The sequence below is a fragment of the Solea solea genome, chromosome 18, assembly GCF_958295425.1.
Source record: "Solea solea chromosome 18, fSolSol10.1, whole genome shotgun sequence".
NCBI lineage: Eukaryota > Metazoa > Chordata > Actinopteri > Pleuronectiformes > Soleidae > Solea > Solea solea.
Window position 1 is genome coordinate 21,788,070 of NC_081151.1, and position 25,039 is coordinate 21,813,108.

Genomic DNA, 25,039 nt, shown 5'->3' on the forward strand with positions numbered 1-25,039 from the left:
AGCTACTTCATGCAGCGAGCACTCAACGCTGTCATTGTGAAACACTGGCAGCTCAGTCGGCCTCCATTTCACCTGCTAATGTGTAAACAGCCCCAGCTTTCCCTGCCTGTCCCCCCCCTCAGCGACACTGACACGGAGCTGAGGCAGCAGGACGCCGGGTGTCACATTCAACTAAAATAACACAAAATACCATGAAAAAAACAAAAAAACAACAACTCTGATTCAGCTACACAGACATGCCAACTCATCATGATGCTGGAAAACGATGAGCTCGCCAAGAACCACACGGAACGGAAATATAAGATTACTGAAAAAAAGCTCAAATTTGACCCGACCGAGGAAAACAAATATGTTCTATTTGTTTTATGTCGCGTTGCCAGGATGAGCGGCGTGACATAATCCTCTATAAACTGATCAATAGTGTAATCATTATTGATTTTGTCTTGATTAAGTGTCATCAAAACAGTTTGGGACGGGATATTAACAGAGAAGTGACACTTTTAAAAGGACATAATATTATCATTAATTAAAAGGTGACACTTTTTTTTTGAACTGCACTCTACATTTTCCATTACACAGTAGTACTTTCACTAAGCTTTGTTGAAAATAGACAACAAGGGACAGACAGACAGTTCCACCACCAGTCACCTCTGTGGCTTAAACCTGAAGGAGGAGATCTACTCTTTCCGTTATTGATCAATAATTCCACTGTAACATTTCAGCATCATGTTAATCAGGTGATCTGACAGAGAACTAGACTTCTGCGCCTCCTCTAGACTCTATTTCCCACGCTGGGGAAATCCAACCCTTAGTGGGAAACTGTGACCCATCAGTAGCCGTGGTAGTATTGGGGTGTTACACACAGATGCAAAACTCAGTATCGGTCTAATATCAGTCAAAATCGACGTGATGTAAATATGTAACAGTGACAGTATTTTAAACAAAGTGTTTACTATGGTGGAGTGACAAATACATCAGCACAAATGTTTGTTTACAGCTTGCACGGATACTAGCATCAGTTATCAGACATGGAAACTAGTAACCGCAGCAAGAGTAATAGCAGTGGCTGCTCTAGTAGTAGTGGTAGTAATAGTAGTAACTGTAATGGTAGTAGTAGTAGTAGTAACAAGAGTATTGATAGTAGTAGTGGTAGAGTAAGCGTAATGGCAGTAGAAGTAACAGCAATGGAGGTAGAAGTGGCAGTACTAGTTGTAATAGTACTGATAGTAGTGGTGGTAGTAGTAATAGTATTTGTTATGGTGGTGGCAGTAACAGTGGCAGTACTAGTCGTAATAGTACTGATAGTAGTGGTGGTGGTGGTGGTGGTGGTAGTAACAGTATTTGTTATGGTGGTGGCAGTAGCAGTAACAGTGGTAGTAATAAGAGTAATGGTAGTAGTAGTGGTGGTAGTAGTAGTTACAATAATGAGGTAGTGGTGGTAGTACTAGTAATGACAGTAGTGGTGGTAGTACTAGTAGTAATAGTAATGATAGTAGTGGTGGTAGCAGTAAAAATAGGAATGGTAGTAGAGAAGTATAAGTGGTAGCAGTGGTAGTAATAGCAGTAGCAATGGTATTAGTGGTGGCAGCAGTAACAGTAGTGCAGTAGTGCAGTAGCAGGTGGTAGTGATATTAACACTAACAGTGGTAGTAGTGGCAGTACTAATAGTGACGGGCGGCTGTTAAAATGCTTCAGGTGTGCTCAGTCCATCACCAGCTGACTAATTACCTGAACTCAAATCAAAGCAAAGCAAACGCTGACGCCACACACACACTCATTCATTCACAGCGTCTGTGTGCGAGCGTTCAAATCAGCGTTATTAATCCCGCTGGTGCGTTCACGGTACCTGAATCTCCCTCCGCAGTGCTGGCATTGGTCCCCGGTCCAGCCGGGGAAGCACACACAGCTGCCAGTGGCGGCGTTGCACTGTCCGTTCACGCACGCTTTGTCGCATTCCTTCGCTTCGGTGACGCCGGGCAGCGCAGACAGCAGCCCGACAACGGAGAACAGGAGCGCGGTAGTCAGCATCAGCACACTCCGGCCCCGACCGGAGCCCGAGCAGGCCCCGTACATTCTCTCACAAAAGATGGCTGCGTTTAGGCAGACGCTCCGCTGTCTCGGAGGTAACGACCCAGGGAGCCGTCCGTGGCTGTGTTTGCGTTTGTCGGGTCTTAGTTACGGTTTCTCCGGGGGAAATGTTCAGTGTCTTCGCGGATGCTGGTGTTCGCAGGTTGCTTGGTTTACATCTTTCCAGTGGTTCTGTTTCCCCAGCGCCGCAACAAGCCGCATATTGACATCCAGAAGTGACGTCGTACTACCGGAAATGCGCAACGAGAGGGGGCGGAGAATGTTTTATTTTGAAAACACACGCACCGGCTCTTCCCAAGCTAGTTTAGCTTAGCCCAGAGATAATATATAGAAGTTTATCAATAACAAGTTAACATTATCAATGTTGACATTTTCACTGCATTTAATTTAAGTTTATCAAGGTTATCTATACCCATATATGCTGTGTGTAAAAGCTTGTAAATATAGACCATAATCTATATTTTAAGGTTGAGAGTTTAATCACTGTTAGTTTAGCCCATAATTTATATAAAAAAGCAAGATTTCTTCTAAGGACAATCCATAGACAAATTTACCATTTTATTAATGATAACTTGGCCCATAATCTGTATATATAAATTGACTTTATCAATGTTAGTTTAGTCCATATGCTTAGGTTACCAATTTAAAGATAGTCCATACACTACAAAATTGTGTTTTTATCAATGATAACTTGGCCCATCATGGTTAGCTTAGCCATATATATATATATTGTATAATGAACTGTATAATAAAGTTTATCAATGTTATCTTAGCCCATAATCTGTAAGAAAGTTGGCCTATACAGCCAAAACAGCCTGACTAATTTTGTCTTTTAAAATGTTGTATTAGGCACTTAAATTATGATTAGGGTCTATACAAGTAAAAACGTATTCTATTTATAAATAATAATGTGTAATATCACCCAACACCCGCCCACAGACTGCACACCAACGACACCAAACTGTACAAACGGTATAGAACAGTTTATTAAATTTAGACTTGTAAGAAGTCATCATAATCCAACGCACTTCATCGCAGGAAGCACATTCATAATAACACCAACCCAAAAAAGGATTGATCTCGGCATCGGAACATAAATAAAGCACAGGAACATATTTACAATTCAACGTGGACAGAGGATGGGGTTTGTGCACAAGAACACGCAACTAACATTTCCAGACAGAGCGAGACTCGTGAGTGAGAGAGAGCGTGCGTGACTTTCCAACGGAACCATCCCCCGGTGAAGAGACCTGGAGATGAGAAATGACTCAACAGAGCACAAAATATACCATATAACAATTTCTGGGTGTAACTGAGTGGAAACAATCGCTATAACCTCCAATAATACACTATTGTTCATAATGCTGTTTTCAGTTTACTATAGTAGGTGATTAATTGTCTTTACGTCACAATTCACTCCGGAATTGGTTTCTCTAGGATAAAAATGGGGCAAAAATGTGTTGTCTAAATTATTTTTAGGTTACATTGTAAGGGGAGAATGAGTTAACTCGCAAAATTCATCTAGAAACATCAAAACATTGATTCAACAAAGAATGTCAACATAGGTCAAACGTAACAGTACGTACATACTGTCCTTCACAAAGCGACGTGTGAACACGCGGGATGGAGTTTCACATTTTTATCCTAATCACGAGAGGAGGATACATTATCCCATCTCCAACCCCGTCTTGGAAGAAGTACAGTACACTCTGTATCAAACTAAAGTGGACGGACGGACGTCATTCATGACCTCCCGTAACGGACACGGTCGAGACTTTTACAGTAATCCAAAAAACCCTGCAGAATAATCCAAAAAAACTGCAATTTCCTGTTTCCTTAAAAAAGAGAGAAGATCCTTAGAAAATTACAATCATTGAAAGCACATTACAAGTAGCAGTGTGTGTGTGTGTTGTTACAAACTGGTCATGTACTCTCCCCTCCCAGCACTTCTTATGTACATAAAACAATGCCAGTGAGGATCATACGACCAGTGATCAGGTCCAGGTTCCCCCCGGTAGAGGGGATTAAACAGTCTTCCCTAAATGCTATTTTTCCTGCATGGTGGGGGAGGGGGAATGCAAAGGTGGATGGGGTTGGAGAACAGCTGCCAAATAAAAAAAATAAAAATAAAACGGGGAGTTAGAGGAAAAAGTAGTAATAAACCGATTTAGAAATGGCACTCTGGTCCCACAGGTGCTCTGGAACCCCCGTCCACCTATGTTCCCCACACCACGTGAAAACGCGGGAGAATCATTTCTGACAGCGGTAAGAGGTTTGAAGGTCACGCCGTAAAAGGTGCGCGAGAGACGCGACACATTTTTCAGTCATTTGCTTCATTTTTGCTCGAGTTGAAACAATTGTGGTTATAAAAAAAAAAAAAAAGAAAGAATGAAAGAAAAAAGCAAAACGGTTGCTTCATGTGTCGGGCGTTTGGCAGGAAGCGAGTCAAACAAGGATGCAAGATTTTGGGCTTTTTGCCGATATATCGGGAGTTTTTGGTCCAATTGCAAAGATCATTTAGTCTCTTCTGTAGTGAAATCAACATATTTCTTGCAAAATAAACATATAAACAGAAGAAAATAATAGTTGTAGAGGGTTGTGGAGTTGTGGCAGCTTCTTCAGTCAAGATCAGATTGTGATTGCCAATATCCGAATATACACTTTTAAGCCAATTTGGGCCGATGTCTTGCATCCCTGCAGCCCAAGTACGACTAACCCGATGAATTCTTGGACTTGATTCAAGAAGTCTGTCGGGAAAGTTCGCAAAAATACGTCAACACATGTCAGTTAAATAAGGTCGGGTGGGACTGACTAAATTATAAATAACAAAAAAAGTGTCCAACAAAAGTCTTAAAAATGGACCTAGTGACATTTTTTGTTATTTATTAAGATAACAGTCGTACTTTAGTATGAACTCAAGCAGAGTAAAAGTCACCGGGGTTTGTGTTTACTCGCGATACCGTCACGGATAAACCCAAACAGATCCGGTGACCTCAGTCGCTCGAGTGACGAGAAATCACTTCGCTTTCGGTGTAAAACATTCAGCTGTCAAACAACAGCAGAGATCATCCCCGTCGGCTTCTGCTCCCACAGAATGCAAAAGTTTCTTACAGCCATTTCAAAATAAAAGGTCATTTACAGGCAATGGCGTCTTACGATATGTACACGATCGAATTCGCCTCCTCGGCTGGAGCTAAAAGATATAAACAGGTTGTTTTTTTTCTTTTGTCCCTTCAACTATGTACATAACAAATAAGAAAGAGAAAGGAGGTGTTTGGGGAAACGATTGAGCACCTCCAGAGTCGTCATGTAAATTTATACACAGGGAAAAAACTGTGTCCAAGTATTGGCTTCAAGATAACAAAACACACTCACGCCTTTTACTTTCCTTTCAGATACGTGCAGGAAAAGACAAGAGCCAGAAGCTCGGCATTCATCCACGAGGCCTCAGGTCTCGTTCTAAAGGCAAATCATATCTGATCAACTTCTTTCTTTACAAAACATAGGAAAAAACAGATGGTGATTTTTTTTTTTTTTGGTCTCCCACATCAGGCATATCGGGTGTTCGGAAAAACACCGGTTAGTGCTCATACTAGTGATCAGAACTAGTAGATAGGATGATCAAGCATCAAAGGCCCCTATGGAGTGTCCTCATGGTTTTGATACCTGAGGTGTAGCGCGAGTGAAAAGTAGGAGCGAGCGGCGCGTTACGACTCAAATCCCATCCATTTTTTTCATCTTTCCAAAAATCGATTTAGTATGAAGTTCAGTGGTCATAGCGTCTTCGTCCATCTGCTGCTCGGGGACACTTCAGAAGTCTCACTCGAGCCAAGTCGTGACAGAGCACCCGTTGCTTCTTAAATATCCTTTCACTTGTGGCTAAATTTCTGGACGGCGTGGACGGTGAGCGGGAACATTAACAGCAGTTGTAAGTGTGAAGTATTTGATCCCCCGCCGCTCCGGAGACACCAGTGTTAGCTTCAGCGTGTGTTAGTCGCTCTTGGCTCGTGTGTGCGGTGGCAGTGGGCTGAGAGGTGCTTCTCTTGGCAAGACAGAGAGGCAGAGGTGGAGGGGAGGGGAGGGAGGGAGGGAGGGTTCTTCAGTTAGACGTCGGCGTCTGGCGCGAGGGGCGGCCCATGGACGAGGCGCTGTAGGTGCGGGAGCGCTGCCTCATGGCTAATCGACACGGCATCTCCAGCTCCAGCTCCTCGAAGAGGGGCGTGCCCGTGATGTCGGCGGCCTCCGGGCGCTCGCTGGGGCTCAGCGACAGCATGCTGCGCACCATACTGAGCTACACAAACACAGGGAGGAAACACAAGCGTCAGCGACAAGGACGCTACTGCTCACCATCACTTACACACATGGAGTCTCATATACAGACGGCTCAATACTCTGTGATTGAGGCTGTGTCTCTGAAGCTCCTCCCACCTCACAGAAGCACATGTCTCGCATATAAAAGATGAAAAGACTCCCGATATGGAACTATGTTTCAATCAGTGGCCATACTGTCACCATATGCTGGATTATCTGCACAGATCCTCTAAATTTGGTGTAAAAGAGTCTCCTGTCATGAACACACCAGGTTTCCCAAAGGCTGAAAACTAGAAAAATCTAGTCCATACTCAGATGAACTGATTGACCCTATGCTGAAAGGTTATTGGGGGAAAACTGTTGCCTACTGCAGCTTTAAAACACATTACTAATTGTACATTTACACACTAACAATTTACAATGTATGAATTGACTTTAAAGAGCAGCATACATAATACATGGAGGGTATTTCAACTGGTTGCAGAACCACAGATTATGCTTTGGGGATTATGTTAATCTCATTACAAAGCAAACAGGTAAACAAGGTAACGTAAGTGAACTGAACGCCAGACAACGTTGCAATAACTGGCATGTTATATGTATACAAGTACATACATATATTTTAAAAAAATAAACAAAGTCACTGGTTGAAGATATAGAAGTTATAGCCTGATATATGGAGACAAAATAATCCCAAGTGTACCTCCTAATCGGATTATCTAAAAAGGGTTTAGGGCTGTTGTCTCACTTAAGTCTCATGACAGAGAATATGCTCTCCCAGCTCTGCACGTGTCCTTCATTTCTTACACCACAAACAAAATCCCTTCTCGTGGGGGGTTTTAATTTAGCTGCAGTTCACACAAACGGCCACAAGATGGCAGCAGCGGCCCACTCACCTCCTGAATGTTGTTTTTGGAGAAGACCTCGGGGAAGCGCAGCAGCCTCACCTCTGTCAGCGTCTGGAAAACAACACGTACAACACACCTGTGAGTGAAACCCAGCTAACGACGAGACAAAGGCTTATTCATGTTAAATATGTAAAAACACGACAATTAAGTGAATAAAGAAACAGATATCAGCAGCAGGGTTATTCTTTTACTGAATTAGAGTGTGTTTATTTGAAATTTCAAGTCATTTCATGTTGATAATGATTAATATTTTAGTTCCATCTGACCTTTTAAGAGCTCAGGTTGTGTCAACATTACATACATTAGAAAATGTACGATAAAATAATTTATTATCACAACTTTGGGTTTGATTTGAAGTGATCAAGGCGTCCAATCGAGGCTTTAGGGTTAGGGGAACACATTAGGGGAACCTTTAGAGAACGTTCTCTTAAGGTTGTAGGAAAGTAACATTCTGGGAAAAGTGCAACCAAAAACAAACTTTAGGGGAATAACAACAGGAGAACCTAGGGGAGGAACCTTCAGGGAACGTTCCCGCAACCAAAAGGTAACGTTCCTAAAAAGTGATCCCTGGGTTGTGACTTGTTTTGAAAACATGTTTTTTAACAAGTTAGTTCACTCACACGGCCTTTTATCTCTCTTTTTCTGGCATTTTATGTTTTAAAACCAACAATTCCTCTCATTTTTCATCTTCTTATAAGTGTCACACTAAAACGAGGGCAGAATTTAAAACAACCACGTTGTTCGGCAGGAGTGAAGGCGGCTGTGGGACTGAAATGAAGAGCAGTGAGGACGTGATTACGTGTCTGGTGACTCACCCTCACTCTCTCCATCTGCGTCCTGAAAGGACAGAGCAGCTCAAACAGGATCAGGCCCAGAGAGTAAATGTCCACTTTGTGAGAGTACGAGTTTCCAGAGAGCTGGAGAAAAGAGGACAGAGTTAGAAATGAACGGCTGCACTAATCGTGATCACATTCCTTTTTATTTATTTATTTTTTTGTACACATTCCTCACCTGCTCTGGGCTCATGTAAAGCTTGGTGCCGACCTGGCCCGTGTGCCGGGTGAGGAGCGGCGCGGGCGTCAGGGCGCTCGGCTCGTCGTCGTCCTCCTCCTGGTCCATGGCCGTGACCAGGCCGAAGTCTCCCACCTTCACCACGTCGTCCATGGTGAAGAAGATGTTGGAGGGCTGAAGGACGGAGGGTCAAATTGTTTTCATTAATTTTTTTTTAGGGGGGGTCAGCAAATAAACATGCTGAATTTGTCCCCCGCCTTTTAATGAAACGTGGGTGCATTAATCAAACACGTGCCCTTGAAATGCCTGCTTTACCTACAGATGTCAGTCAAACTGCCACAAATGTAAAAAAGTGACACCAATAGCTAATTTCCACTCGACAAACAAAAGAGTGGAGTGTTTTTAAAGCAGATTCAGCCGTTGGTGAAGCGGAAACCACATTTTTTTTTTTACCACGGATGAATCAACAGCAGCCGAGATTAAACGTGAAGGAAAAAACAGAAACGCATTGACGATGTGATGTTCTGCTCTTCTGATAACATCATTAATCTTTGTTTGCAAGCTGTTGCTGCTGCTGCTGATGATGTCATCTAGTTTACTGCCACATTCTCCACTGCTGGCTTGAGGAGAAGCTTAATAAACATCTTATAAAGAAGTTAAAACTTATTTTTCACAACTTTTTTGTTAACCACAAAATACAAGTATGAAGTTAAACATGTGACATGTGTGTGTGTGTGTGTGTGTGTGGGGTGGAATATTCACCTTGAGGTCCCTGTGCATGAGGCCCTTGCTGTGCAGGAAGTCGACGGCCTCCGCGATCTGGAGGAAGATGTCCAGACACTGGTTGTGCTCCCTCTGCTCCGGGAGGCAGCGCTGAGCCATCCAGTCCTTCAGGTTCTCCTTCCGACAGAGCTGCATCTGGATGTACAGGTAAACCTGCGGGAGAAGGAAAACACAGTCCGAGTTAGAGCGGGCGCTTTGTGATCCGGAAGTCTGTTTGAACCGTTCGGGGTTTGTACAAAAGTAGAAAATACACAGTGAATCAGACGGTTGAATTACTGCGTAGTCATGCAGAGGGTGCTGAGGACAGCTCGGCCTTAGATCCACTTTAAATGCTATGTCATTTCCGGTTGAAACTTCCTACTACGAACTCGGAAAACTCCGTCTTCCGACTACAACTGGAAGGCACCCTATAAGACGGTTGTTTTGCTGTGAAGATGAAGGCCATACAAAAAAAGATAAACTCTCCTTGTGAGCAAGACAATCTGAGTGAGTCAAGAACAAATCTGCAGGCTCACGTGTGACAGGCGTGGCAACAGGAGGTCAATCTCAAGTTACTGACAGTGAGAAGAATAAATAATATCATGTTAGTCATGCAGGCAGGATATCAAAAAAGTGTCCACCACGACCCGACGCTCAAATACCAAAAATATACAAAGTTATACACTGTGACAGTTTTTGTTCTGACCTTAGGAGAAGGCTGAACCCGCTGCATCGGAGAAGGTGTTGGCACAGCCAAAGAAAGTGAGGTTGGCCTTGGTGGAGAAGAGGAGGAGGAGGAGGAGGAGGAGGAGGAGGAGGAGGAGGGGGGCGGGACCGAATCCTGTCGCCTGGTGTGCGAGGACGACGAGCTGTTCCTCTCCGTCGCCGCGCCGGTGCTGGCTGCACCGGACGTCACAGAGTCGGTGTCTGCCTCAGCGTCTCGGTCGCAGCCCGAGTCCTCGAAGACTATGTCGAAGGAGGAGGAGGTGCAGTCACTGGGGCCGCGCGGGGGGCACAGCTCGAAGGAGTCCGGGGTGTCCGAGGCGTCGAGGTCGGCCTGACTGTCGCGCTCCGACATCAGGCTGTCGTGGCCCAGGTGAGGCTGAAAGGAGAGGTCGCTGTCGTCGGCGCCGAAACCCGCGGCCCCGCCGGTGCTGCTGGAGAGCAGGCTGCGCGGGTCCGTGGACGACGTGTCCCGCTCGTGCCCGCGGACCGCTGACACGGAGCTGGACACCGGCACTTTGACCGACAGCGCCTCCATGTGGTCCAGGAAGCTCATTGGCCAGTCGGTGGCGCTGCAAGTGATAACGCGGCATTGTTATGATCGATTTAGGAAACATTTTCTGATTTTAAAAGGTTGTTAAAAGGTCAAGTTTGGTTCGTTTGGTTTGGGAATGATCGGAGAACAGTTTTTTGGCTTTATTTGCTCGTCAAGGACAAACTGATTAGACTTCTTTTTGACCATTTTCTAGAGAATAATCGACAGAAATAGTCTTGGCGTTAATTGCCGTCACACTTAAAGACTCACCTGGTGTCTTTCAGCCACCTCTTGTCCATCTCCTCCTGCCAACCTTCAGGAGGACTCTCCTGCCAGGCGTTGAAGTAGCGGATAATCCCCGGGTGCTCCAGCTTGGCCAGAGCCTTCACTTCTCGCATCACCTTCTCACGGGCCAGCTCCCTGAGAGATCGTGAAAAGAAATAAAAGGATTTGAAATTCATAACTCCCATGACTCCTCTGAACAAGATTTAGGGATGCTTCTTCTTCTGACTGTGACATCTCAAGAACTTCTTGGGGAAATGTCTTCAAATTCGGTTACACGGACTTAACGAAACATGTTTATAGCCCGCTGAACATTAAATTCAATAGAAAAGAAGTCATTGATGACTAAATGCAAAAGAAACTGTAAGGAAAAAAGAGTTTCATTGTGTCAGGTGCTACCTGTTGGGCAGACGGATTCTTTTGATCGCGTAGTTGCAGTCGTCCACTTGGTTGCGGGCCTCAAACACGACGCCGAAGCCGCCGCGCCCGAGGCACTGCACCGGCTCAAAGTCAGTCAGGTACCTGTGGAGAAACACTCGGGTCGTTATTATACAGGAAAGAAGGATCACACACACACATATGCTGAGCTCAGAGGCCGAACAGAAACAAGCCGTGTGTGTCTGCGTGTGTTTTAGGACCTTAAAAACACACGGAAAAGAATAAATGTGTGTGTTTGTGTGCGACAAGTGTTTTATCGCCTACGACCCTGACAATTTCAAAGGAGCAGAGATTAAAATATCCACAGGAGTCAGGGAGGAGTGTGTGAAGAGTAAAAGGTGATTATTACCAGAGGAGGAATTACAACCGCTCCATAAAATCCCTGACATGGGTCACTGTGCTGCTGCTGCTGCTGCTGCTGCTGCTGCTGCTGCTGCTGAGCTGGCAGGTAACCAAGATACAGCCAAGCATCAATCATGAACACATGAATGTTCATTCTAAGCTGTCACTGAGGCCTCAGTTAGAGCTGGTATCAGCCATTCATTCCGGGAAAGGTGATTAAAAAACACCTGGATTTTCACATTTGCAACTACTTATAACAATAATTACGTTTGAATTTAGAGGTAAATATGGATTAATCGGACACTGCTTGGGCCAATTATCATTTCATGAATCAGCCAAATATTGCTTATTTATGCTAAGTTCTCAAACACTGATTTTTGTCTTCCAAAATTGTATCGGATTGCAAAAATGTGATATTTTATCTCTCTATTACTTTTTGGATTAGTTCATTAGTTGTTTCATCCAAAAAGTGTTGAAAAATGTTGAGTGGTCTTTCCCAAACCTTGAAGTTATTCTGTCTTAATGATTTCTATGTTATACGGAGCAAAGAAACCAGAAAATATTCATATTTAAGAAGCAGCATTAAATCAAACGGGGAATACAAGTGTAAAAATAACCCTTACATACCTGATTAAAACTTTTTTAGGCGGTTTTACATCACATTATTTATGACAGTCACGGCTGTGTCTCAATTACAGGACACCTGCCAGGTACAGCACGTGTTTCCATCGCGTGCGGCTCCATAAATCATCATTAAAAGAGTTTAGACTTGAAGAAAATTGGAGTTTGGGTTTGCTGCTGAGAGGGACCACACACGCCAAATCCTCGCCTTCATTCATCACTACCTTCACCATCTTCTCCACCCTGCTCAGGCTCCTCGGGGGGGATTGAAGGCTGACTTATAAGGAAAGCGTGTGATTCAACTCTTGTTTCCCCGATCGCCATCTGTGTCCTAATGATTTTGACTCACGGCTGCCGCAGCTGCTCAAACAGCCACGGGTTTTATTTAAAGAACATTTTTGTGGAGAGGGACGGGCGTGGTGTTTTGACGCTTCAGCGCTGGATCAAAAGAAGAAGCGGGGGTGAAGCCAGGAGAAGATAAAGCTGCAGTTTAATCAGATCGCCGCTGAATTAGTTCGCTGGCGGACATAAACATGCAGAGTCCTCACATTCAGACTGCAGCAGGTCAGTGCCGATCGTATGTTGAGTGTCCAAAGTGACAAAAAAACTTGCGACAATGTGCTGACAGTGATGAAAAGTGACACTGCGACCCCGCGGCAGATGCTGCACAGGGAGGGCGAGGTCTGCCGGTGCCAAGGTCGTCGTCATTTCATGGCAAACAGCTGAGTTATCCAATCATGCACTACTTGCGACTCACATCTCCAGTCTCTGCCTTGCTCTATCAGGGCTGGAAGACCAGCGGTCACCATGGTAACAGTGTTGAATCTGTAGCTACACCTTGAAAGACTTTGGAGTGTGAAAAGAAAATCCCCCGGCACAGTAGAAGTAAAATTCTCCCGAGTCATGCCAAAATATATATATATATAAAAAAAGCTGTCGACACACAGCATCACTGCGTCAGCGACTTACCTGGACACATATTCGGTGGAACGGGTCTCCATGGCAACCGGCTCTTTGGATTCTACAACCTCAAGGTCAAACTTGCAGTCAGTCTGGCACTGTGTCTCCGACTCTTTCCGTTGCTTTTAAGAGACAAAAAGTAGGGACAAGTTTTGTTAAATCACTTCAAATTGCAAATAAAAAGCACGTCCTGTCGTCTCGTCGCTCTTACCCTCACAAAGGCGACCGGAACGGGGGGGTGGAAGAACTTGCGGACGATGTACGTGGTAGCGACGATGCAGAAGATGATGGTGCCGAGAATCTCCTTCCACCAGGGCAGCAGCAGCACCGGGTCCTTCCTCCTGCGGCTGTCGGGCCCCGCCGTGTTTCCCTTAATCAGGCTCACAGAGCTGTCACGTTTCTCCCGGTAGTGCTTGCTGAAGGGGAAGGAGTACCCGTTGTCTACAAGGGAAACCAAAGAAATGGGTCATATTTTTATTTTTTTTATCCCAATTAATCGCGGCCTTCTGGAGCCTCGGTGCAGTTTCCAGGCTCTTACCGTACGGATACTGGAGGATTGAGAGGGCGCCGTTGCTGTACTCTTCGTGGGAGAACTTGTCGTTGTTCAGACACTTGTCAAACTCGTCAGAGCCAACGAGGGCCGGAGTGCGAGACGGGGAATCTGTGTCAAGGACGAGACAAATTGGTTATTTGATCTCGGGCGGAAAGACCGATCGATAAGAGAATAACAATCTCCCAGTGGCCACATGTGAAAGCTTTCAGAATTAACAATACACAGTTACACTCTGTGGTTAAATCTACAATCGTGAGGTCAGCGTTTGGTCTCTGGACTTACGGATCAGCGGCTTCCATTTGACGGTAGGGAGCGGAATTATATTCTTCTCCGATCCGATGGCTTTGGCGGGGAACTTCTCCGTGATCCTGACTGAAGACTGGAGGTAGAGCTGTCCCTGGAACATGCCTGGTCAAATCAGGGGGAAAGGAAGTTAACACATGCACAAACTGAAACGGCAGAAGGTTTCGAAAAAGAGCGCGGATTTACCCAAGTACACACTGGACTCTGCTGCTCCTCTGATCTTCTCCGGGTCACTGTCTTCCTCCTCCTCGTCAGCTTCTGACTGGTTGCTGTAGCCGGTGTCGTCAAACAGGCTGATGGGCGTGACTTTACCTCCACCCACCAGCCAGGCTGAAGCGATGGGTGTGCAGAACTACACAACACACAACCAGGTCATTGGTGAGGCTGGATAATTTAAATAAATCACTGCACACGGGTTTGAGAGGTTCGCGGTGTCTCACCTGACGCTCCCAGACCAGCTGCCCTTCAGACTTGGTGCTGAAGGCCATGACCTTCCAGTCAGGAACCGACACCTTGATGACAAGGTCCAGGTTGTGGTTCTGCTGGTTCTGCTGGTTCTCGGCCTGCTCCCGCTCTTTGGGTTCGTCGATGATGACGCGCTGACTCTCCCTCCACGGTTCGTTCGCCAGCTCTCCCTCCAGGAAGTTCATCCCCGACTGAGCCTCGGGAACGAGCTTCAGCTGAAAGTTTCCCACGCTGAAGTTCCACCTTGAAACGAGAGAAATGACGCACGACTGAAACTGATGCGGCCGTTAGCATCTCTGATTTCAGGGCTTCATAAACCTTGATCGTGCTGAGCATAACGGGCTGAGATCTCGTCTGTGCCTTTGCTCTGATCAGCTGTGCGTGCAGTGGGAGGGGCTAAGACACGTTCCAATGGACTACATGCGCAGGGTGTCACTAACAATTTGCTCTAAAACATAAACCAGCTCCGTTACTTCCAGTCAATTGTTGCTAACGGGACTTTTTTAAGGTCACGTTAGCAAGTAAAACATTTGGAAAATTGTACATTGCCTTTAAGTAGTTGTTTTAGTAAAGAAAAAGTGATGTATTTTTGTAATAAGTGGGAAAAAAAAAACCATCACGATGTGTTCAGCCTCCGCTATATTCTATAATTTGTCACTTAAAAACTCTTGGTAACTTCTGTAGACACCGACTGAAGAACATCTTTGATGATTGACTGAATAAAACTCACTTCTCCATCCCTGTCCGGGGCCGGATGGCTCGCACAGTCTTCTGCGTCCTCTGCAGGAGGAGCACGTCCTCCGGCTCCACGTCTTTGTCCCCCCACTGACTGCAGCCCACCGTGGAGCAGATGTAACGGATCTGCGGAGGAGAACGACGTGTGATCAGACACCGTCACTCACTCCACCAGACGACCGCTCTCCAAGTTTCTTTCACTGCATATTGTATTTTATTTTAAACGCCAACATATTCCACTCACCTTGCCACTGTAGGTCCCCAGGCCATAGGTGGTCAGGGTTTTGCCCCCGACCAGGATCGTGTCCTCTCCGATGCGGTAGGACGAGTCCAGCAGGGACTCCACGCTGAAAGGCACTGCCTCCATACTCTCTCTGTCCCGGTTCCACTGGAATAAGGCACCGTCCAGTGAAGGGATGACCACCTTGTTCCCAAACATCTGTGGGAACGATCACAGTGTTTGTTTAAGCGTATGTTTTAAAGTCAAACTGTCCCAACCTCAACCAAGTGAGGGACTGTGAGGTACCACAGGAGCCAAGAGGACTGGGCAAACCAGGGTTCAGGTCCAGCCAAGAGCACTTTGCTGTGTCTTTCACCCTTTCACGCCAACTTTGTACCAGCTAATAAAGTAGTGATTAACTTTTAAGTATAAACACACAACTCTTTGTTTGTTTGTGAATAGAGCTGTGTTAAGATCTCACCCGGTGACATTCTCACACCAAGAAGTTATTAGTTTTGTTTCAAAACAGTGGGAGGCAACAGCAACCATTGTGCTAGTAAAGCAACGACGAGTGCAAACAGTTTGACTGAAAAAATAAAGAAGTGCCCGCGCCGGGTTTCAGAAGAGAATTCTACAGGTGCTGGGATAAAGGCCAAACAAATATTATCATTTTTGTCCAAGAAGACCAAACAGAGGCAGAATAAAAACATAAGAAAATAAAAACAGCATAAAACCAAAAAAATACTGGTGTCAGTATCAGCTTACGACAGCATTTCATAAAGTGAATGATGAGCTGCTGTGTTTCATTTGTCTGTCGGATGCAAAAATTACATATAGAGCTGAAACAATTACTCGATTAATCGATTACTAAATTCATCATCAACTATTTTGATAATCGATGAATCATTTTGAAGCTTTTTTTTCATGATTAAAACAATATTTCTGATTGTTTCAGCTTCTTAAATGTGAATATTTTCTTCATTTCTTTGCTCCGTGTGACAAAGAGATCATTAAAACTCGATCATTTTGTTTTGTGAACAAGACATTCGAGAACATCATCATTTCTCAATGTAATTTATGGACCAAGCGATTACTCGGTTGATCGTGAAAACAATCATTAGTTGCAGTTCTAGTTACATAGACATCAAAGTAACTTTTACAGGTTTTCAGACACACATCACACGGGCCGACACAGCTGCAGCAGCAGCGGCATCAGCCCCCGCACACTCAGACTCCATCCACAGGCGTGGGACCATTACACAACTGAAGAGCCTGAGTAATTAACCTATATCTTTACTGAAGTGTGCGACCATAATGTGTCAGTGTGTGTGTGTGTGTGTGTGTGTGTGTGTGTGTGTGTGTGTGTGTGTGTGTGTGTGTGTGTGTGTCTGTGTGTGTTCAGCTCAGGGCAGCAGTAAGGATGACATCATCATCATTGCCAAAACTTGAGCCTGATCCTGTTTTAGCCTCCGCAGCTTTAGCTCAGCAGATGGTGGAAGGACAAATGTTCTCTTCATAGAGAGAGAGAGAGAAAAAAAAAACAGAAGTTGAGACGAACAAAGAGTTGTTTTTTTGGTGACATAATGAGAGAATCATTATCCCGATAATAGACAATTCCTAATGGGATGGGGACCTCAGGTGCGGCTGGGGTCAAGCGTGTGACGAGTCGATCACCTTGTCACAGAAAATCCAATCAGACTCTATTAAGGTCAGTGTGTGTGTGTGTGGGGGGGGGGGAAATGCCAGTGATGAGCCGCCGCCACAGCCACCGGTGGTGGTGGAATGATTTACTGGCGAGCGGAGCCCAGAGCAGAGGTGATGTCATCTTTTTTCGGTGTGGGGGGAGGCGGGGGGGGGGGGACAAGAAAAGGATAAATTTAGCAAGTGAAAGGAGGAGGAGGAGGGAGGTTGACCATCACATCATTCCATGCTTGTAAGGCTGGGGGGGATGAGTGGATGAGTCATCCTGCTCCTGAATCATAACTCATTCAGACCCGCGTTCAAACACAAAGTTCACCCTGATCTTCTCTATAGCACAGGAGTCCATGAGTTCAGAGAGCTGGGTCTCAATTCAGGGGCTGCATCCTTTAGAGCAGGGGTCTCCAACTCAAATGACCTGGGGGGGGCCACTGGGTGTCTCATTTGGTCAGTAAGGGGGGGCCGGTCAAGTGGAGAAAAAAAAAAAGGCATGCTTTTTGAGAAAAAGATATCAAAATAATAACATTTAAGTGTATATCATACTCGTGATGCAAAATTCATCTATTATTTAAATAAAAACGTACAAAAATAAGTCATTATAACTTGATATTAAGTGGTGGAGCTGCATGCAATTCATTGGGGGGGCCGCATGTGAGTTACAGCTCACCAAACAAACACCAAACAAGAGCTCAGTTTGACTCCCTGATAAAAGCCTTGAGGCCAAAACGTGCCAATATTTGTATTTGTAAGGTTTGAACATGACCATGACGTGATGTTAAAGACATTTTAACAACATCAAAACCCCTTTTAAATGTAAATACCATGTGCTGTTAGTGAGCTGCACCATGTCCAGCTGTTTCTGAGTGACAAGGGAAATAGTCAAAGTAAAATAAATCAAATTAAATTAAACAAAACAAAACATAAAAAATAAACACCTTGGCCTGTGGATTTTCCCTTTAAATATCCTTAAGTTCTAGGCTCTAATATGATATCACTTAAATCCAGACCTACATGAACTGACTTCAGATTACTTACTTATTCACAAAGCGAGAACATAAATCTAATGCCATTCTTTTTTTTTTCTTTTAATAGTTTTAATGTGGTTTAAATGAGGTAAAAATAAATCAATATAATCCACTCTGCAATGTCCCAAGTTTAACGACCTCTGGCAGCGAGCCTGAAGAACATAATGTAACTAGCATGTTATTACTGTTGGGAAGATTAACCACTTTACAAATGAAAGTTATCCATTAGCTATGAACTTTAAAGAGTTTATTGCCGGGGCCATAACTTAAAAGCGCATGTCATTAAAATGGAAAGTGGGATCGGGAATATTCAAATATTTGCATAGCATTCGAGAGAAAGGACGGCGCTTTTTTCGTGGATTACATGAGAAACAAAACAAGCATTAGAGCAAATTAACAGCTAGCCCTTTGATGTAATGTGTACGCGTGTGTGATGAATGCTCCACCCCCTTGTTTGTTTGTGTTGTTTCTGCGTCTTATTTTGAATTTTCTTCCGAAACAAAAGAAAACATTCAAAAACAAAAGGGTTCTTGGAATTTAAACTTTTGTAGAATAATAAAACAGACGATTTCAATTATTAAAACGCCGACTTCTCAGCAGAAATCTTCGTCTCATGTCTCCTCTGCTATGAATTTCTTAAGGCTATTAATATTTAAGGGCCACGTATGAGACTCATTCAACTTTTAACCTCTTCTCTCCTCGTTTATAAAACGTGCCTCTTTTCAAACAGAGATATCAGTGAGTGCTTTGAAACTCGGTGAAAACTCTCTGCCACGGTCATTTTATAACGTGTACTACCGCATACTGATGATTACTAGTTCATATCTACCATTACTTCTTTAATATTGTTGCTGTTATCATGATTTTGTCAAACAAAAGCAGTATTTAAAGTTGTCACGTGTGTGAGACTGCAGCTTTTATATCCAAGGTCTGACATGGCCTTACATATAATTGTATAATCATTAAATAAAATACTTGATTTCTCTGTCTTTTCCTCCTCCAATATGCCTGGAAAATAGGAATTTACTGTTTATATAATATACAATGAATGTAAACAGATGAGCGACAACAAAGGAAGTTCAATTCCACATAAAAACCACAGACCTATGTCTATAATAGCGATTTTTGTTTTTGTGACACCAAAACTGAACGATTTCATTCCTTGAGACAATAAACCACGAGTCATATTTCCAAAATCAACTCAATTGGGTCATTTATCGACAGTTTTATTTGAATTTATCTGCTTCATTAAGCTGCTCATAAGAAAATAAATAATACATAAAAGTGGGGTATTTTTAAGCTTCATCTTGTCACTGAGCGAGTGCTGCAATAATAAAATAAAATGAACAGAGCCTCTAAAAACATGACACAGCACAAATGTGAGTATTTAAATGAACACGTCTCAAATAGCAGATGAAACTATGGCTGCAACAAACCGTTTTAATGATTTCCTTCGCTGCAGCCCTTTGAGAAATTTCACCGTTCCTGGGGACAAAGTGATTTTTAAATGTCAAAATATTGTCATTTTTTAATCACACGCACAGTTAATTACGCTGGCGGTTTTGATCCAAAGAAGTTCATAATGGGGGGGGGGGGTTTCAAACATCCCATGGTTTTCTAACCGTGGGGGTTGCAGCGGGGGGTTGTGAGAGGGATCAAGGAGCAGAAAGGAGAGGTCAGAGAGTTGTACTGGTGTGTGTGTGTGTGTGTGTGTGTGAGACGCTTGAGCACTCCTGTCACACAGAGTCAGCTCTCACCCACTGTTAATGTGCCTCTGTTGGCCCACAAGGCAACAACTTCACTAAAAGGTGGCAGACGGCGAGAGAGAGAGAGAGAAAGAAAGACGGTGTGTGTGTGTGTGTGTGTGTGTGTGTGACAGAGAGAGAGAGAGAAACTTGTTAAAAAAACACAATTGTCCACCTTTCCTATTTTCATTTCCCTCGCTACGCTCGACAAATTATTGCTTGTCACATTAGTCACTGTGAGGCCATCAATGCTGATGCTCATCAATCATTTTCTCCCATTAGCCATTCATTCATTCATTCATTCATTCACGCTGCATGACAGCAGAGGAATGCAGGTGCGCGCGTGTCTTTGTGTGTGTGTGTGTGTAATGTCTATTAGGTGATGACATCATCTCTGGAATGAGGCATTACCTCACCTCACTAATCACCCCCCCCACACTTCATCTTCATCCCTTTAACCCCGCCCTCGCGGCATGACTCACTCCACGTTGGCAGCGACTCGCTCCACACTCACACACACACACGCGCACAAACACACACACACACGCTTGCACTCTAGTAAAGCATTTTTAGTGCGGACACTCATAGATATATTGCATCTACCCTAACTTACCCTAATATTAACCCTCACAACTAATAGCCTAACCCTTAACCCTAATCATAACACCCTCAAAAACCCCTTTAAAGTCCCTTAAATGTCCTAATTTAGGTTTATATGTTTTTTTTTTGTGGTCCTCACAAAGACACACATACAAGCTCGCACACACACCCTTCACCCCCCCTCTACAAACACCCTGAGGCAACTCCAGGCTTTCTGAAGTGATGGCTTCTTTTTCTGCAGACAATGCTGTTTGTGGCTCTGCTGTCCCTCGTTTCACTAAGAGGGGAAAAAATAAAAACACACACACACACACACACACACACACTCGGGAGGATGCAGCAGGTGACTGGCTGCTTCCTCCCCTGCGAGCGGAGGCCAGCCAATGGCACGGCGGCAGACTCCCCCCAGCCTCTAATCACCGAGCAGACTGGTGTCTCAGGGACTCGGGAAAGCACCAATGAAACTGTTGCTAAGTGCTTCGGAGGTATCTGTGGGTGTAGTGGTGCTGGTGGTGGAAGGTGTAGTAGGAGGCAGGAGTGCCGCCACCACCACCACCACACCACCACCCCCATGAAGAAAAAACCAGGCACATCACAAACAGGCATCCCAGGTTAATGGAGGCAGAGAGAGCACGAGTGAGTTTCCTCTTACATAAACTACTGTAAACACAAACACAACTGAAAAGATAATAAACAAATGACGTCACAAGGCAAGTCACTGGGTTCAGAGCTGACAGGCATCACTCTCCTCCTTCCACCCCGTCAGCCAAATGACAACCAACACACACACAGCGTCAGCATCCTCTGTCTGTCACAACATGAGCACATGGATGATGAGGATGACAGGAATCATGTTAGGATGTTACAAGTCTATGATTGTCATGACACTCCATGAGACACACACACACACACACACACATACGTTTCACAGCTATTTATATTTACAAAGTGCAACTTTTTTTGTTTATATTTAGGTTTTTGCTAAATAAATAATAATAGACTTCTATTTATTTGGAAAACCTACATAAAACCTCATGTTGCATTGCATTTCCATTGGAACTCGAAAGTCAGAAATGGGAGTGACCAAGGATGGACTGATACACCAGGGCAAATATCGATATTTTAATTAAATTGTTAGCAATACCGGTCAATAACAACGCTCTACACAGTATTTTATGCACAAAAACAGTGCAGCAACATGTGTATGGTTAACAAAAATAAACAGTAGTACATGTACAACTGATTAACTGTGAAACAAACACAACAAAAGTGCCATTGACGGTAAGATTAGCAGTGTTTGTTGACCCTGTCTTCAATTTCTGCTACATTTTAGACATCGTACCTTTAAGTTTGCGGCATTATAATGAAAAGTTGGAGCCAAAAAGTTGTCTTTTTCAGCTTTAAAGAGGAGATAAATTAAATTATTTGAAATTTCTTATATGTAAAGTGTCTAGGTAAGGTTTTTCAAAATAAAAACAAACTAATTCCAACAAAATCAAACACACAAAGAGGGGAAAAAAGGCAGCAGGTAACACAATATAAGGGTGTGATGTCTTTTTGTTACAACTTAATATTCAAGGTCAAATGTACATTGCATTGCAGCCTGTGCACAGTGTGTTTAACTCTCAGTGCTTAGAGGAACCTTCAGGGGTTCTCCACGTTCTAACCTCCGAGGACCTTCACAACAAAAGCCTCATGAATACTGATTTTCTCCCGACTCTCCACTCCAAGCAGAGCAAGACAGATTTATTTATCTATTTATTTATTTATTCATTCATTCATCTCCACACGCAGCAGCTGATATTTCACTGATTAACTTCCCCCCTCTAATTGTGGGTTTGCTGATCACTGAACTCGGCTGTGCTCTCAGAGCGAGACTTTTGGAAACACTTGAGACTCTTCAGAGGCTTTAAATACTGTGTGAGTGAGATTCTTCTACAGTCAGCAGTCAAAACATGTGATATGGATGAGTGGAGACGCACAAACATACACTGCTCACCTCCTGCTTTAAATCTTTAAGTATAAAGTTAAAAAAAAACAAAACTACGCTTTATTGGGCTGTTTTTTTGGTAATTATTTTATTTTACCCTTGATTAATCAGTAGCAACATAACCATGAGAATCGACAGATTAATCAATTTTTAAGAAAATAATTGTGAGTTGCAGCCCTACACTACTGTATAAACTAGATATCACATACAGGGAACAGTTAATCAAAAGAAAAAGTCAATCTTTTGAATGAAATAATGAAGTTTAAGTGAGTAGGCAACACGATCCGTTATTTGTAATATTAGGCAGATTAATAATTAATAACTGGCCAATGCCACTTTAGTAAGAAAACTATATTTTAGACATTTTATGGTCAATAAAATCAAATTAAATCAAAATTTTAACCTAGGCAGCCATAGTATTTTTCCGCTTTTTCGACTCCCAAGAGCAAAAACTACAAGATATTTATTTAAATCAACCTGATTTGAACATCTTTATCACACTGACCTCATATTACCCAGAGACGTGTTTATTTAACAGAGACAAACCCTTCGCTGTAATTGTTCAATGAGAACCAAACCACCAGCAGCAGCAGCAGCAGCAGCAGCAGTAGCAGCAAAGTGAAATGAAAGTAGTATCAGCAGCCACACAGACCCTCGTTAGAATCAGAGGCTTCTTCTCTCCCTGAGGCCAAACTATCAAACCCAGCGAGTCCACATCAAAGTGAACCAGCATCTCCATCCATAGTATGTATTATAAGAGTGCGCACGGCGGCGGCGGCGCTCTGGTCTCGCTCTGGGCAACACTCCACGCTCAGCGTGTCGGAGTGGGCGGTTTAAGCCTCTGTATACATACAGTGCATACACACAGAGCCGGGTTTTCTCTCTGCTTGTACGTCTAAACCACTACCTTCAACAAAGCGTCTAATCCTCGGGGCAAAACAGCTTCTCACAGATTCATGCGGGGGTGAGTACAGTACGTCTGGTATGTATTATGTATATCTGTTTGTATGTATGTATGTATGTGTGTGTACATGTCAAAGAAACCCCCCGCTACACTGTGCAGAGTTCAACGAGTTCAATTACTGGTCCGACTGTTGACAAAGCGCAGGACCCGGAGGGACAGCGTTTGTTTAAAGGCAAAAGACCAAGACAGCGCCGCGTCCTCAACCTCAACCGAAATGGACTTTTTCACCCACTAGTAGATATTAATCAGCGGAGACAGTGGCTGTTTGACTGGTTTAAGTCTACGGTCGTAGACATTTGTCTCGGCAAGAAATTAGGAGGACATTTCTACACTGTTCCCATTAAGACATGATTAAATATATAAGAAAGGTTTTGTTTTTCCATGTCTTCTTCTATTTGAATGTTTTTAATGTCACATCACCACTGTGTAGTAGGTGAAATCAAAAAATGTAATAAAAAGCAGAATAAATTATACTTTAATACATATATATAAAACTTTAGTTAAGTTAAGTAACTTTGATTCAGCAGCTTTGGGGAAAAAAAGAGTATATATGTACAATAGGCAAGTGCCTTGCTTTAAGGCGGCCGCCATTTTGTGCCGCCGTGTTCCTACTGCAGCCAGAAAAGGCAAAAAAAGATTTTAAGTTTTTGCTTTCTGAAGCAGGCGCTTATTTTATTTTTCATTTTTTTCCCCTATAACAAAGCAGATGAAACGGAGGTGTTGGTTTACCTCAGGTTTGCTGAGGCTGGAGGAAACCAGGCACCCTGAGCCGACATCCAGATCCCACTGCTTCCTGCCCTGGTTGTGAGGATCCAGAGCCGAGATCCGACCATCCAGAGTACTGATGATTACCAGAGACCTGTGGGTGATAAGAGGAGGCGGAGTTTAAAACATGCATGTTCATACAAACGGGACTCTTGGCTGTTGATGAGACTGCCGTGACATTTGTAGAGACATCAAGACGTTTGTTTGGTTTTTTTTAGCTTAAAAAAAAAGAAAGAAGAAGAAGTCATTTGCACCAGAGTTATCCTTTAACACCGTCTTCTCGGCGGGAGTTTCAGTCTAATGCCGCCTCCGATGAGACAATAAAGGGCAGAGAAGTGTGGAGGTGCAGATGTTTGTCTTTCCCTCTTTTGGTCTACCCTTGATAAGCGATCACGGTGACCTTCAAACTGCCGCCAAAGGCTGCACACCTGTGCCAACAAACGTCAGGAGCAGCTCTGAGGATTGTTAAAAACCTGACCAGCCGCTCGACACACGGTGACTGATCACCGTATGAAAACACAGAGGAAACCCGGGATTCTACGAAGTCTCGGCAAACCGAACATCAGGAACGAACTTAACCTTTCCTTGGAAGTCATATTGAGATTAGAATCTCTTTTAAAAGTGAAGAAACCTTGTGAACACATGTTTTTGGAATCATTACCCATTAAAAATATCTTAAAATTTAACCTTCTTCTTGGATAAGTGAGTATAGTGTTTACATTATGTTAAAAAAAAAATGAAAAATCATGGCTGTTTTAAGGTAATGTGATTCTGAACCATCACATTGTAACAGCAAGCCCCACCAATTAAATATAAATAGAATACCTGAGGATTGTGGGAGTAAGTTGACCTTGGATAATGCAAGGAAAATAAATGTTTGTAACCGGACAAGAGCGATGCAATTTAAAATACTGCATAGGGCGCATGTTGCTCCAAACTGTCTCTCTAAATACAGACGGAAATTGGTGATCTTACTCACTGTTTCTGGTCTTGTG

The 25,039-nt window shown here is 43.7% G+C and overlaps 2 protein-coding genes across 3 annotated transcripts in view; both read right to left on the bottom strand.

Moving 5' to 3' along the window:
* atrn (attractin) overlaps nucleotides 1-2,303 on the bottom strand; it is a 132,305-nt gene extending 130,002 nt beyond the window's left edge. For both annotated transcript variants that reach the window (XR_009233723.1, XM_058614705.1), the window contains exon 1: nucleotides 1,847-2,303. Coding sequence is in view for 1 of the 2 variants with exons in the window: in XM_058614705.1 (XP_058470688.1) it covers nucleotides 1,847-2,073 (227 nt within the window). In the remaining variant the exon portion in view is untranslated. The remainder of the gene's footprint in view (nucleotides 1-1,846) is intronic.
* Nucleotides 2,304-5,105: 2,802 nt separating this feature from the next.
* eif2ak3 (eukaryotic translation initiation factor 2-alpha kinase 3) overlaps nucleotides 5,106-25,039 on the bottom strand; it is a 33,713-nt gene continuing 13,779 nt past the window's right edge. The window contains exons 2-18 of the mRNA XM_058615352.1: nucleotides 24,009-24,138; nucleotides 15,282-15,476; nucleotides 15,033-15,163; nucleotides 14,278-14,545; nucleotides 14,024-14,189; nucleotides 13,817-13,942; nucleotides 13,520-13,642; nucleotides 13,193-13,422; nucleotides 12,991-13,103; nucleotides 11,020-11,142; nucleotides 10,609-10,758; nucleotides 9,787-10,375; nucleotides 9,081-9,254; nucleotides 8,319-8,492; nucleotides 8,123-8,224; nucleotides 7,296-7,358; nucleotides 5,106-6,379 (exon numbers count right to left, since the gene is read on the bottom strand). Of these exons, the coding sequence (XP_058471335.1) occupies nucleotides 6,188-6,379; nucleotides 7,296-7,358; nucleotides 8,123-8,224; nucleotides 8,319-8,492; nucleotides 9,081-9,254; nucleotides 9,787-10,375; nucleotides 10,609-10,758; nucleotides 11,020-11,142; nucleotides 12,991-13,103; nucleotides 13,193-13,422; nucleotides 13,520-13,642; nucleotides 13,817-13,942; nucleotides 14,024-14,189; nucleotides 14,278-14,545; nucleotides 15,033-15,163; nucleotides 15,282-15,476; nucleotides 24,009-24,138 (3,049 nt within the window). The 3' untranslated portion in view covers nucleotides 5,106-6,187. The remainder of the gene's footprint in view (nucleotides 6,380-7,295; nucleotides 7,359-8,122; nucleotides 8,225-8,318; nucleotides 8,493-9,080; nucleotides 9,255-9,786; nucleotides 10,376-10,608; nucleotides 10,759-11,019; nucleotides 11,143-12,990; nucleotides 13,104-13,192; nucleotides 13,423-13,519; nucleotides 13,643-13,816; nucleotides 13,943-14,023; nucleotides 14,190-14,277; nucleotides 14,546-15,032; nucleotides 15,164-15,281; nucleotides 15,477-24,008; nucleotides 24,139-25,039) is intronic.